This window comes from Sebastes umbrosus, chromosome 7 (assembly GCF_015220745.1).
Source record: "Sebastes umbrosus isolate fSebUmb1 chromosome 7, fSebUmb1.pri, whole genome shotgun sequence".
In the NCBI taxonomy this organism is placed as follows: Eukaryota; Metazoa; Chordata; class Actinopteri; order Perciformes; family Sebastidae; genus Sebastes; species Sebastes umbrosus.
Genome location: NC_051275.1, coordinates 23,531,222 through 23,545,101, shown reverse-complemented (window position 1 = coordinate 23,545,101; position 13,880 = coordinate 23,531,222). Strand labels below are relative to the sequence as shown.

Sequence of the window (13,880 nt, the reverse complement as noted above, 5' to 3'; positions counted from 1 at the left end):
AAATGATACTCAATATATTCATGTTATTATCAGATGAATGTGTGAATATTCCAATAGCCCGGTGGTTAATTTTTCTTTGCCTTTGCGTGACTCTACAACCAGCCAATACTGTCAGTGTTTTGCTCAGTTCAAAGTTTAGATTGTATGTAGGAATGTGGGCCATTGAAGATGATAAGACGTTTGTGTTGGGTTTCTAAATAGTACTGGTGTCTTAGCGCTAAAATGTTTAGGTAAATACAGATTAACAAGTGTTCAAGAGTTTGGAGGGAGCTGGGAGTTGTCGAGAGTAAATTAACAAAATGAAAAAATATATATTATTGTATATAAATATAAATGGTAGAACATGCTCGAATTAAACAGCTCGTAACATTTTAGAAGTCACCACATTTTGTTTAAGAAAATAAATATAGGAAAAGACAACACAGTCTTCAATATATCACTAAATCTTGTGATAAACCAACGTCGATGAATTTAATGTTAAAATGCCGACTGGAAACTAGAGCCCGCTCTCTATTTGCCTCTCAGTACGAGAGGTCACTCCGGTGAACACACCCTCACACATAGCTCGAATAGCTATGACAGCAAACATACGCAGGAACATACACGCCTACACATGCACTCACATACTGAGAGCCACTTTTATACCAGAGTGTAGTACGCTGGCCTTGCATACAAGCAATACAGCACTTTACCACAGTTCAGAGTGGCCGCACAAAACAGGAAATCACGGAAGAGACTTCAAAGTTGTTCTTTCATGATGTATTACAAGAGTTAACAAAATCCTAAATTTTCCCGTTGTGTTTACCTGACAAAAGCATTGTGTCAAAATCGTTTGAGCATTGTCTAACTACATGTTTTCTCACTGGAACAGTGGCAAATTTTTATTTCATTTTTTTCGAATTTTTCACCTCTGTTAGCCTCTTAAACTGGAGTGCATTTTTCCTTCTTGCTTTCAATGGAAGCAATAAGACCGACATCAGATTATGCAATAACCTGTTATAAGGCACTTTATAGATGTGTCTGGACTGGCTGTGATGGCAACTCTGTCTGTCCAAGGCACTGTTCATTGTACTGATGTATGTATCTCCAGTGTTCTAATGTATTTCAGTTGGACTAATGCATCGACATTAGTTTCATACTGTATATATATTTGACAGAATTATCTGCTTTGGAAAACTGTAAAAGCGACTAACATTGTAACTGTGACTGTGCAGTGTTAGAAGTGATACAGCATCCTTGTTGTGTTGTCCAACTGTGAATGTTATGGATATAAGGAAGCACTACATACATACGAGTCTCGTGCAGATCCCTCTGTAAAGAGGGTACATATGGACATCCAAAGTCTTCCCATAGGGAAAAGCAATATTGTGGCATTGATCTGTCCGTTAGTGTACTTTTCTTAACACATACCTTTAAAGGAACAGTGTGTAACATTTCGGGGTATCTACTGTAGTAGCAGAAATGGAATATAATATTCATAACTATGTTTTCATTAGTGTATAATCACCTGAAACTAAGAATCGTTGAGTTTTCGTTAGCTTAAAATGAGCCCTTCATATCTATATAGGGAGCTGGTCCTCTTCACGAAGTCCGCCATGTTGCTCCACCATGTCTATACATTAGCCCAGAATGGACAAACCAAACTCTGGCTCTAGAGAGAGCCTTTTGCATTTTTATATTACCTGAAGGCCGCCGTAGTTCTCCGACACACTTGTGAAACTGCGGTAATGTGAGCCGCAGAGTGCAAAACCGTGGCACCGCCAGCCGGTGTCTGACTCCTAAAGTAATGTTATTATGGTAATGTTAGCCTCTGAGCGAAGTGAACTGCCCTACCACGGTTTTGCACTCGGCGGCTCACGTTACCACAGTTTTGTAAAGGGAGGAGTGAGCGGAGGGGCACTCAGTTGGTTGCAATCTGCAACCACACCACTAGATACCGCCAAATCCTACACACTGCACCTTTAACCCTGACATAGCATAACAAACAGGCGGTTTCATGTAGGGATTGTGATGCATAATGTGTAATTTGTGGACACAGCTCCCATTGTGCGGTCCCCGTTGTTTTCTGTGATCCCTAACTTGATTGTTATGTTTAAATGTTTAAATATTTCAGGAGATCCTTTCTTGCTCTGCCAGTAAGAATTTATTTCCCTTACATAACTACTGACAAAGTGGGAAAACTCCATATCAAATATGCCCAGCAAACAGGTATATAAGGGGGGTGTAAGAGTGATGTTCTGTTTTAATGAAGGCCAGATATATGTGTGACAGATAATCTAATGCTATCTTATTCAATGCAGCCTAGATCTAGTTGTAGAACCCTGTGAAACTGTACTAGGGTATTGGCTATTTTAACTTTTTTAAATGATCTTTGTTTTCTCACATAAGCCCCTTTGTACACTCTGACCTGCCTTGTCTTCTGTCTATCTGTCCTGGACCTACAAACGTGAGTCTTGAGGTCAGCCAACTGCTTGTATGTAGTGATTGCTGCAGTACTGAGTCTGCCCTGTACAGTGTAGGATGCTTCTCTGCAGTGGTGCAATACAGCACAGTAAATACAGTGTGACTGCCACCCAGTGGTTAACACCCAACACGTCAAATCATCTTCCCTCTAGTGGAAGGTTTGATTCAGATTGAAATGACTGCATAATGAAAAAACTGTGTCAACTAAACTTAAAGCTAAGATTCTAATTTCATCTAAATGAGTGATAAAATCATTGCTACAATTTTCATAGTTAAAACAACATAAACATAACATAAATAATTGTTGCTAATTGCTTTAGATAATGCTTTTAGTTAGATTGTTTACATGTATACATAATTCTGATCCCTAAATACATTTAAAAAGGGGTGATGTGTATGAATAAGTTTACACTAAATCTGTTAGGAAAAGGATACATGCGTCAATTTCTACAAAACATGAATCCTGTATCAAATCGCTCTCATAGTGAGCATTAAACAGTTCCAGATAGTCTGAGTGTTACTGTCACATTACTCACTAAAATAACTAAAAGAGTTCTGACTGACCACTACGATTCCTCAGAGTTAGTATTGCTCTTACTGCCAGAGCGGCTGAAACTCACACTGCCAATCCAAGAGTCTCACGTCTGCTGTTGTTACTACACTATTACAATGACACACAACGACTAAAACATGTTGTACTACCATCTACCGCTGTATTAATGGCATTTCAGTACTAAATTGTAGATGGTATTGCTCTCTTCTGTATTTCTAGCAGCCGAAACTCACACTGCCAAGCCAAGAGTCTGACGTCTGCTCTCCGCTTCCCACATTCCACATGGATCAAATGATCAAACCACTATATAATGTCGGAAAAGAAAAGTCAACTTTACTACAATCCTGATCCAATGGATGATAAATCAAACAACATGTTCTTATTCTGGCACTGACACAATTGTTTTCTTTTTCAGAATTTTTAGATAGTGTCAAATTATTGTTAGCAATGCCAGTGATACATATTTTAACCTACTGTGTGTTAACATTATATTACACGTCTAGCAAACTGCCTCCTATAACTCTGGAAAAGAGATTATTTTATAGACCAAGGCTAGCTAGCTTTAGATTTTGAATTACGCACACAAAGGCTGACACTGACCTCTCCGCATTTTCTCCCCCTCTGCATTTGAAACTATTTCAACAATGTTTTCTACACATCTAGCGGCTGATTTATTTTAATCTAAATAACAAATTCATATCTCCACACTATACACTAATGTTATACATATTATAGTATTTTATAGTAAGTCGTCATCTTGCAGCAAATGACTATATTTTGCTTACATCGGCACAGTATATACACAACACATGTGCAACCCCAGGTTTCCTCTGATTGTCCAGCTGTTTGTCTGTGTTTGTGACCATGTTGCTCATGCTCCCTTCATGACTATGCACCTCAAACTTTTGACTTGTTAAAAAGAAATACATACTGGAAATAAAATGTTGTTTGAAATTCCCTCAGCACTGTCGAGTCTCATTGTGTCTTTATCCGATTTAAGAGAACGCTCATTCACTTCATCCAGTTCAGATGAAGAGAGCAATCGCTCAATTTAGGGTCGATCTGATTTTTGTGTGTTTACGTTATGATGTATTGGTAAATAGATACAGTATTACTGTGATAAATGATCTACAGAGACACAACCAAAGAAGAATTGGTTGATACTGATACTGTAGAGTACTAATCAATATCAAACCGCATAGCTTTTAAAGTCTAGACTCGAGTTACGCTGGTATATTAATTGAATGGGCAATAATTCAATGTTCTTTGATTCCTGAAATACTTATTGTGGTTTAGCAGTGCAAATATCATCCAGGTTTGTAATAGCCATGCTTGTTCTACCACACTATTCACTCACATCACTTACAAGATTAACACAATTCCTTCCACCCGCAACTTTATGGTCAAATCTGGTCTTTTGGGGAGTACAGCACACAAACAAGAAAAGACAAACGTCCGACAATACATTGTTCTCCAGTATCTCCATGTAATGCTACAGAAGAAACAAAAAGTTGCACAGAATCTGCCCTGTTTGCCTTGGCTATGTCTTATTCAGAACCACAATATGATGTGTAACAAGTTAAGTGAGGTGACATAGAAATACAATTTCCATAAATATAAATTTATATTTGTACCTATAATATTCAGAAAATCCCACTTAAGCTTTCCAATTTTCATTAACAGGTTCTTTTGGCTAGGGCGCTGATTTACAAACACAATTTCTCTCTGAAGAGATGTTATATTTGGAACAACTGTAATATTTTATATAAGAACATGTCTCTATTTTATGATAAATGGTTTAACAATGGTATTATACTCATGAGTCAGTTTTTTAATAGAGAAAGACTACTTTATAATTACTCAGAATTTCTCGCCAGGTACAATATACCAATAACCCCAAAATATTTTTCTATAGTTTTTGATGCTATCCCATCTGGTTTGTACATATTATTGAAGAATGCTGACCACTCTCCGCCCTTGTCAGTGTCGCCCCGCTGACTCAATTCAATCTCTGTTAGCTAAAGTCTTTTTTTCTGTTAATAGAGGTATGAACTCCAGGATAAGGGCCTTGTTTCAAGACAGCGTGGTTTCTACACCGGCAGCAGCATTTTATTGGAGTAATTTTGTTAGTGATATTGACTGGAAGAAAGTTTGGTCCTTACAGCAAAAGTTCCTTCTAACAAATAAAGGTAAAAGAGGTGTCATTTAAGTTGATCACTGATTATATCAAGTGAAACATTTCTCACAAAAGTTAAAGAGTGACATAGATGTAAATTTTTCCTTCTGTGAATCACATCCTGAAACTTGCTCTCATTTATTCTGGTCCTGTAAATTTACATGTGAATTGTGGAAAGATGTCAATAATTTTATACTTGTTAACATTTTCTCAGATTTTGCACTGTACTATAGAAATATTATATTTGGTTGCTACGAGAACAGTGAAAAAGACAGTAATGCATTTTTTTGTTATTAATTTAATTTAAATTCTCGCAAAGTTCCACATTTACAAGTGTAAATTTACCAAAAGAAAAGACTAATTTCTTTGTATTTATGAAAGAAATGGAATTATATCAACAATTTCTTCTTAGCAAAACAAAAAAGCAATGAAAACAATGAATGTATGCAATATCTTGAAAGTTTTTAAGTGAAGTTATTGTCATACTCTTGCGTCGTCTTTTTTTAATTTATTTTATTTTATGTTGGTTTTGTTTAATTTCTGTTGTCCTTTTATGTTTGGCACAGCTCTTTGTTTATGTTTTCGCTATGCTTCTTCTGTATGTAAATGTTTTTAATGTTTTCTGCTGTTACTATGTATACTGTCATTTTGAAATTTAAAAAAGAAAAGTGCAGCTGATGACGCGTTGATGACGCGTGAATCCGCCTCCTTCCAGAGCAACGCTGCTCTTAACGGCTGCTGTAACCACGACAACCACAGACTCATTCGGCTGAAAGTCGCCAGTTTGTTTGGTCGGAGAAGTCGGTTCCTCTACTCCTCCTCTCTCTCTGTCCTCCTCTCTCTCTGTCCTCCTCTCTCTCTCTCTCCTCTCCTCTCCTCCTCTCTCTCTCTCTCTCTCCTCTCCTCCTCCTCTTTTCCCCGCAGATGTTCAGTCTCTGCTTGTTGTTCCTCTGTCAGAGAAGGTGGAAGAGAGGCTCATGTTTCTCACATCTGACGTCACTCAGCTGTGTGCGCTGAGGAGACGTTCTATGGCGCATGCGCACAGAATGTCATGATATGATGTGACGTCATCTGCTGCCTCTTATCATGACGTCATGGCTTTGCTCTGGATGTGGTCACGATAAAAGGAAAGCCATGGCTTTGATCTGGAACTCACATATAAGATGAGATGAGCTGCATTGGGGAGATTAGTGCAGTAAAACTAGGAGCAGCAGTAGAAAACAAAACTCGCGATACAACACAGTGCAAAAAGCAAATATAGGCCAGCTGCTTTCCACACTATTCATTTACAATGACTTCTGAGGAGAATACGATTATCAACATGCAGACAGAGGACAAACACCTGACACCTCAGCTGAATACAGCTCAGCTGAATACAGACTCCCTGGACAGACATGACCTGCTAAAACTTTATAACGAATCGGAGACAGAGAACAAACACCTTAGAGATCAGATCAGGACACTTCAGATTAGGACATTTTACCTGGGACCAGATAACCATTGTGACAATACGCAGACAGAGGACAAACACCGGACAGCTCTCCTGACGACAGATCAGGAGTGGACAGCCTACATGAAGGTAGCTTACCTGCTAAACCGTTGTGACAAATCGCAGACAGAGATCAATGTCCTGACAGCTCAGCATAGGACACCTGAGCAGATGACAGCTCACCTGGAATCAGCGAAGAGGAGGCTTCATTTGAAGGTTACATCGTCTACGACGCTCAATGACGCTCTATCTGGGGATGAGAGCCTCTTGGGGACTTCACCTGAGGATCAGAACCTCCCAGAGAATCCAGATGCTGAGGGTCCGACCAGAAGTTGGTGGTCCGGCACTGCTAACGTTCTACGGAAGGTAGCTTGGTGTGCTGGCATCGCCGCTGTTGGTTTAGCAGCCTATAGTGTGTGGCAGCTTACAGGCGAATAATGACTCCTGTCTACAGACACAGTTTTGGAGGTGTTAGGGTGATAGACCTCACACCACAAAGGGTGATCACCTCATGTGATATGAGGTGTGTCACCGTCTCCTCATGCGACGTGAGGTGTGGCACCGTCTCCTCATGCGACGTGAGGTGTGGTACCGTCACCTCATGCGACGTGATGTGTGGCACCGTCACCTCATGCGACGTGATGTGTGGCACCGTCACCTCATGCGACGTGAGGTGTGCCACCGTCACCTCATGCGACGTGATGTGTGGCACCGTCACCTCATGCGACGTGATGTGTGCCACCGTCACCTCATGCGACGTGAGGTGTGGCACCGTCACCTCATGCGACGTGAGGTGTGCCAGCGTCACCTCATGCGACGTGAGGTGTGCCAGCGTCACCTCATGCGACGTGAGGTGTGGCACCGTCACCTCATGCGACGTGTGGTGTGCCACCGTCACCTCATGCGACGTGAGGTGTGGCACCGTCTCCTCATGCGACGTGAGGTGTGCCTCCCTCACCTCATGCGACGTGAGGTGTGTCACCGTCACTTCATGCGACATGAGGTGTAGCAGCTTTACCTCATGCGATATGAAGTGTAGCACCGTCACCTCATGCGACATGAAGTGTGGCACCGTCACCTCATGCGACGTGAGGTGTGCCACCTTCACCTCATGGGATGTGAGGTGTGGCACCGTCTCCTCATGCGACGTGAGGTGTGGCACTGTCAACACATACGACGTGATGTGTAGAGTTTGCATGTTCTCTCCGTGTCAGTGGGGTTTTTCTCCAGGTGTTCTGGTTTCCTCCGACGGTCCAAAGACATGCATCATGACCTCTCGCCTAACGTGAGCTGTGAAGGCTCATATTGAGTGAGAGGTATTCAGAAAACACATTCTGAAAAATAAAAAATAATTAATAAAATAAAATAAAAAAATAATAATAATTTTGAAGGGGAATTGAATCTGCAAAATGAAATAATAATTAAATAAGGAAAACTGAGTATCATGATAATGAGAAAAATAAGAAATGAATAAGAAAATGAACACTTTACTTCTTTTCACTTTATTTCTATTATTTTATGTCGGACAAGTAACAAATAAGTGAAAAACAAAACAAGAACTAGAAGTGCACTCGGAGAGCGAAGACCTCCGCCAAGGCAGGTTTCATGGAGGTCGACGACAGTTTAGATGTTTTATTTTGTTTCTGTCCAGTTTGAATGAAGTGTTTTACGATGCTCCGCTACCTACAGCTGATCTCAACATGAACAAAAATACATGTGAATGATGGCGCAATATTCTCATAATATTATGACTTATTTTTCTTAAACTTCTGACTTTATTCTCATATTACGACTTTTTTTCTCGTAAACTTATGACTTTATTCTCATAATACGACTTTTTTTCTCGTAAACTTCTGACTTTATTCTCATAATATTATGACTTTTTGCTCTTAAACTTTTAATTTTTTCCTCAATGTGGCCCTACTTCTCCGTCCTAGGATACCATCAAGCAACTGAACTGTTAAGCTATGGAATAGTTGAGGTTGTATTTGTTTAATGTTGTACTGATTTGTGTCCTATTGTATGAATGCTCACGATGTTCTGTCCAGAGCTGAAAACACAATAAAAAGGAAAGTAAAAAAAAACAAAACATCCAGTCGTGGACACTTTGTTTTCTCCCCTTCAGGTAAATTAAGTGTTCAGTAAATAGGACAATAATTCTGTCTTTGCTTGCAGGTGTAGGCGTACATTCCTCGATATCTAACAGACACGCGTCTATCCCTCAAAGCAGTTTGACGTCCTCAAAGACGACTACGACTACATGCTGATCAGCAGCATCCTCTTCGCCCTTTTCTTCGCCATCATGATCAGCAAACGCCGAATACAAAGAAAAGAGCAGCACCGCCACCAGAACACACGACTGAAACCTGCGGCCACCTTCAGATTGATTGACGGGTCTTTTAATACGATGAAGTATAGAAGTCAACAACTCTTTTCATCAGTTGTGTTTGTACACAGCGGTAAAAGAAACAAAAAGCCTTAATAATAATAATAATAATACATTTTATTTATATAGCGCTTTTTTGGATACTCAGTTTGTTTGATGGTTTGTCTGTTAGCAGGATTACTCCAAAAGTCCGCGATGGATTTGAATTAATTTAGAGGGGTGGGATGTAGCACAATGAACAATCCATTAGATTTTGGTGGCGATCCGGATCATGACCCGGATTCAGGAATATTTTAAGAATACCGATCAGCCCATGGATGTATTAAAAAGAAGTGATACACAACGGCGTTCAAGCCCTGGGGCACAACGGGCCCGACCCAGTAAGGGGCCCACGAGGCTCTGGAGAAATTAAAAATCACAGGGAAATTCACAAACAGAAATGTTTTAAATCAAGTTTTACGTTTTTACCTTTTCTTTTTTTTTTTTTTTTTTAGATTATTTGTTTGACTTTTCTTATTGGGTATGAATAGTGATAGATATGAAGGGGGGAGGAGGGGGGGGGGGATGACATGTTGATATTACCATTTCTTTTTAGGGTTTAACTCAAATCACTCAATTTACTAAACAACAAAAAAGTAATAGACCACTGGAAAATTAGAAAATTTGAAAATGTTTCCCTCCTGTTTTTCTTATTTATTTGTTTGTAATTGACCTTTTCAGAAATGCTTGTTAACAGCGACACCTATGGCCGTTAAGTCAACGAAAGTCAGCGTCGGGCTCGCGCTTGACACAGAAAACCTCTGTTGGTCTGGAGGAGCTGCAGCATTTATTTCTGCACAAACGTCTACTGTACATTCACTAGATATTCTCAGAGCTACTAACTCTTCTGCAGTGTGTAGTGTGCGTTCATAAAAGTGAGAGTGGAGCGAAATAGCATGAACGAGCGCGGCGTGTCAGTGAAGGCAGGCAGGCAGAGGAGCAGAGTACAGCAGAGACTCCGGCCCTGAAGACCAAAGCTATGGTCTCCCCCGCGTCTTCTGACCGCGGCCAACCCTGTTTTACAAAACGGGCTTCAATAGATATAACTTTGGTGCTTCCGTGTAGTTTGTGTTGGACTCTTGTCTGAACAGCGTAGCGCACATGGGACACCGACCCGGGTGATTTATACGTGTAAGAAGTTACAAACAGTCCCTTTAAATGTAATATAAATGCTTTTATTACCGTTTTTCATAAACATGATTAAATATTGACTTTGGTGTTATATTCTGCTTTTTCTGTTTAATGTTTAAATGTCTATTGCCTATGTGATAGTTACACCAATGCAAATATGCAATGTTGCATATAAAAAGTTGAGCCTACTATGACATCTTGTTATTGACCGCTCCTTTCTTGTTTTTGTTTTGTCGCCATCTGCTGGACTTGACCAGTGTAGCACCGACTAATATTGTTGTAATGGGATGTGTAGTTTGTCCTTCGAGGCTACCGTAGTAACGTTGCAGCTCGACGTAGATAGGAAGAGAAAAGAGGAGAGTTGCGGTTAACGTTAGTTTGATACTCTAACTTCATATGAAGTGATATTAAAATGATGTGCGCCCTCCAGTGAGAGGGTTGGAAATGTTTTAGGTGTTGTATTCTGCTGCAAAGGAGACACACGTACCGGTATGTATGTTTTTAGTGTGATTTATGCAAATGTTTTTTATATGTTTTTTTTAATGAAACAAACATTTGTCAATATAACTTACTGACTGTTTTAAAATGCAGTCAGTAGTCTTGTTCTTACTTTCTTTTCTTTTCTTGGAGGCCTGTTTCTGACAATGACCATGACAAATGGTTGCCTTACATAGCCTTCAAAGAGATAAGTAGTGTTGTGGAACTTTTAAACATATTGGCATGTAGGTAAACCAAACCTCAATTATGATTTTATTATGAATGTCACATAGGCTCCCCCAAGTGGGCTACCCATGTGGGTCCTAGGTGGGTCACTAATGGGAAGTTAGAGATGGGTTTTGGTTTATGTTGCCCAGATTGGGCCCATATAAAACCCAGTGTACTCCTGCATGAAACCCACAATGGTAATTGGCATGGGGCCAACATGGAAACTGTGGACAAACCCACTTACAACCCATATTTCAGCCCATGGAGTCCCCATGTAGTCCCCAGGTAGAACTTAAAGCTGGGACCAAGATGGGTCTTGGTTATGTTGCCCAGTTGGGGCCCACATAACACCCATTGTAATCCTGCATGGAATCCATGTGGGCAATTGACATTGGGCCATTATGGAACCCGCGAACAATCCCATATAGGGCCCATTTTTCAGCCCAGTTGCTACCCACATGGGCCCCACATACAAATGTTGGCTGTGGACAAATGGTTGCCTTACATAGCCTTCAAAGAGATAAGTAGTGTTGTGGAACTTTTAAACATATTGGCATGTAGGTAAACCAAACCTCAATTATGATTTTATTATGAATGTTTGCTCAAAGAGTAGGAAAAGCACAGGTGTTGTTGATAACATCAAGGATGGCTCTGTTCTACTGAAGTGTCCCAGTAAGTCATGACAGTGTGAGCCAGCATGCACAACACCAGGACCCTGAAACTGAAGCAACTACCCAGCCAACATGGTTATGTGGGCCCCACATGGGTCATGCTGGGGGTACTTTGGTACCAATTGGGTATGGGCCCAAAATAGGCAGTTTATCTGGGGCCCACTTGGGTCAACTAATGTGGGTTCTAGGTGGGTCACTAATGGGAAATTAGTGTATGGGCTCAGAATGGGCCACACAAATGTGGCCCATTCACCTAAATAGGTCCCACATAGGCTCCCCCAAGTGGGCTACCCATGTGGGTCCTAGGTGGGTCACTAATGGGAAGTTAGAGATGGGTTTTGGTTTATGTTGCCCAGATTGGGCCCATATAAAACCCAGTGTACTCCTGCATGAAACCCACAATGGTAATTGGCATGGGGCCAACATGGAAACTGTGGACAAACCCACTTACAACCCATATTTCAGCCCATGGAGTCCCCATGTAGTTCCCACATAGAACTTAAAGCTGGGACCAAGATGGGTCTTAGTTATGTTGCCCAGTTGGGGCCCACATAACACCCATTGTAATCCTGCATGGAATCTATGTGGGCAATTGACATTGGGCCATTATGGAACCCGCGAACAATCCCATATAGGGCCCATTTTTCAGCCCATTTGCTACCCACATGGGCCCCACATACAAATGTTGGCAGGGGACAAATGGTTGCCTTATATAGTCTTCAAAGAGATAAGTAGTGTTGTGGAACTTTCGACATTTTGGCATGTATGTAAACCAAACCTCAATTATGATTTTATTATGAATGTTTGCTCATAGAGTAGGAAAAGCACAGGTGTTGTTGATAACATTAAGGATGGCTCTGTTCTACTGAATTGTCCCACTAAGTCATGACAGTGTGAACCAGCATGCACAACACCAGGACCCTGAAACTGAAGCAACTAAATGGATTTCATCTATCATTCATTTAATCATTTACACCTGTACTTTTTCCTACTGTGATATTTCAAAAATGTCCTCTGTGAAAAATGCCTTTGTTGTGATAAAGAGAGTGATGACCTTGGTGTGTAACAATTGTGGCCAGGGCATTGAGTGATTTTGTCTTGGGTGTGGAGTTCCTATACAGTGTAATCTACTGAATAGCTACGCAGTGAAGTGTCTGTGCTTATCCGTGGTGACACAAGTCAAAACTTTACTTTGGAGCCCAGGTTTACCATCAGGTAAACCACATTTTTGGTTTTGGTATTGATCTTTTTTACCTGTCGTTTGTATAAACATAGCATCATCACTGGCCTCTGGAGAAAATGGTGCTCTTCTGCGTTCCCTCTTGTGGACACTTCCATACTTCTGTTGTCTTGTTGGGGTTACTACAGATACAGTAGGGTAAGTAAAACAAATGTCAATGTGTATGGATCCCTTTCAAAGGGGTCTGCATATATTCTTATCAAAAGGAAAAATGTTTTATTGTACTCACCCTGAGGCAAGTGTGTCAAACTCAGTTTCACTAAGGGCCACACTGAGAATGAGAATCACATGAAGTGCCAGAAATATATACTGTAGTTTATTGACATGCTTTTATTTAATCATAAAAAGTACTAGTAAAATGTCTTAGATGATGTTGTTGCATGTCCCATATAGCCTTCTCACATACAATTTTGTCAACATAAAGCTCTAAAAAAACCCAAAAGAAAAACGTTGCTTAGCATTTAGTCAAGCAAAATAACACATTCTTATTGTATTTTTACAAGTAGGCTACCATACAGCCAACTCACGTCAACCTGTTTCACAGGCCTAACTATGACAACTCAATGGTTGTGTGGGGCATTTAATAAAACAAATTACATCCTGATGTAAAAGAAAAATAATAAATCTTTGATTTTGTTCTTGCCCAAGTCTCATATAGCAGCCTGTTTCACAAGCCTGAATATGACAACTAAATGGCTGTTAGGGACATTTAATAAAAAAATTAAAGTAAAAGATCTTTGATCATGTAGTTTACATGTCCCATACAGCCTAGCCGTCTGGCATGCAGTCGGCTGCACTTAAAACCCTAACAATGACAAACAAACTTTGCAGTCAAGCAAAACTCACATGCAGCTATTCTGTGTTAGCTGGCTTGCAGACACCGGAGGCACACCTGTGTGTGTGGTGTATGGGGCATGTGTTGCTGTGCAGACCACAACTAGGTGGGCCAATATTTATTGAGAACCTGAAGTGATATAGGGGCTGGATCAAAATTTTCGAGGGGCCATATTTGGCTCGCGGGCCTTGA

General features: G+C 40.5%; 1 protein-coding gene across 4 annotated transcripts; it reads left to right on the top strand.

Moving 5' to 3' along the window:
- The first annotated feature begins 6,356 nt into the window (after nt 1-6,356).
- On the top strand, nt 6,357-8,058 carry LOC119492039 (keratin-associated protein 9-1-like). Of its 4 annotated transcripts, none has more exons than XM_037776374.1 (4): nt 6,357-7,090; nt 7,185-7,204; nt 7,235-7,654; nt 7,805-8,058. In XM_037776374.1, exons 2-4 carry the CDS (start codon nt 7,200-7,202, stop codon nt 7,968-7,970), a joined length of 591 nt encoding a protein of 196 aa, XP_037632302.1. In that variant the 5' UTR covers nt 6,357-7,090; nt 7,185-7,199; the 3' UTR covers nt 7,971-8,058. The 4 variants fall into 4 exon arrangements, with proteins under 4 accessions (XP_037632302.1, XP_037632303.1, XP_037632301.1 ...); XM_037776375.1 differs by having other exon boundaries at nt 7,185-7,474; nt 7,595-7,654; XM_037776373.1 differs by having other exon boundaries at nt 7,185-7,624.
- The last annotated feature ends 5,822 nt before the right edge of the window (nt 8,059-13,880 follow it).

Excerpts from the sequence above, each read along its gene's own strand:
- LOC119492039 (XM_037776372.1), top strand. The coding sequence starts at position 7,200 with ATGAGGTGTGTCACCGTCTCCTCATGCGACGTGAGGTGTGGCACCGTC. Across the intron at positions 7,655-7,804 it reads CTCACCTCATGCGACGTGAG|GTGTGGCACCGTCTCCTCAT; the intron begins GTGTGTCACCGT and ends ATGGGATGTGAG.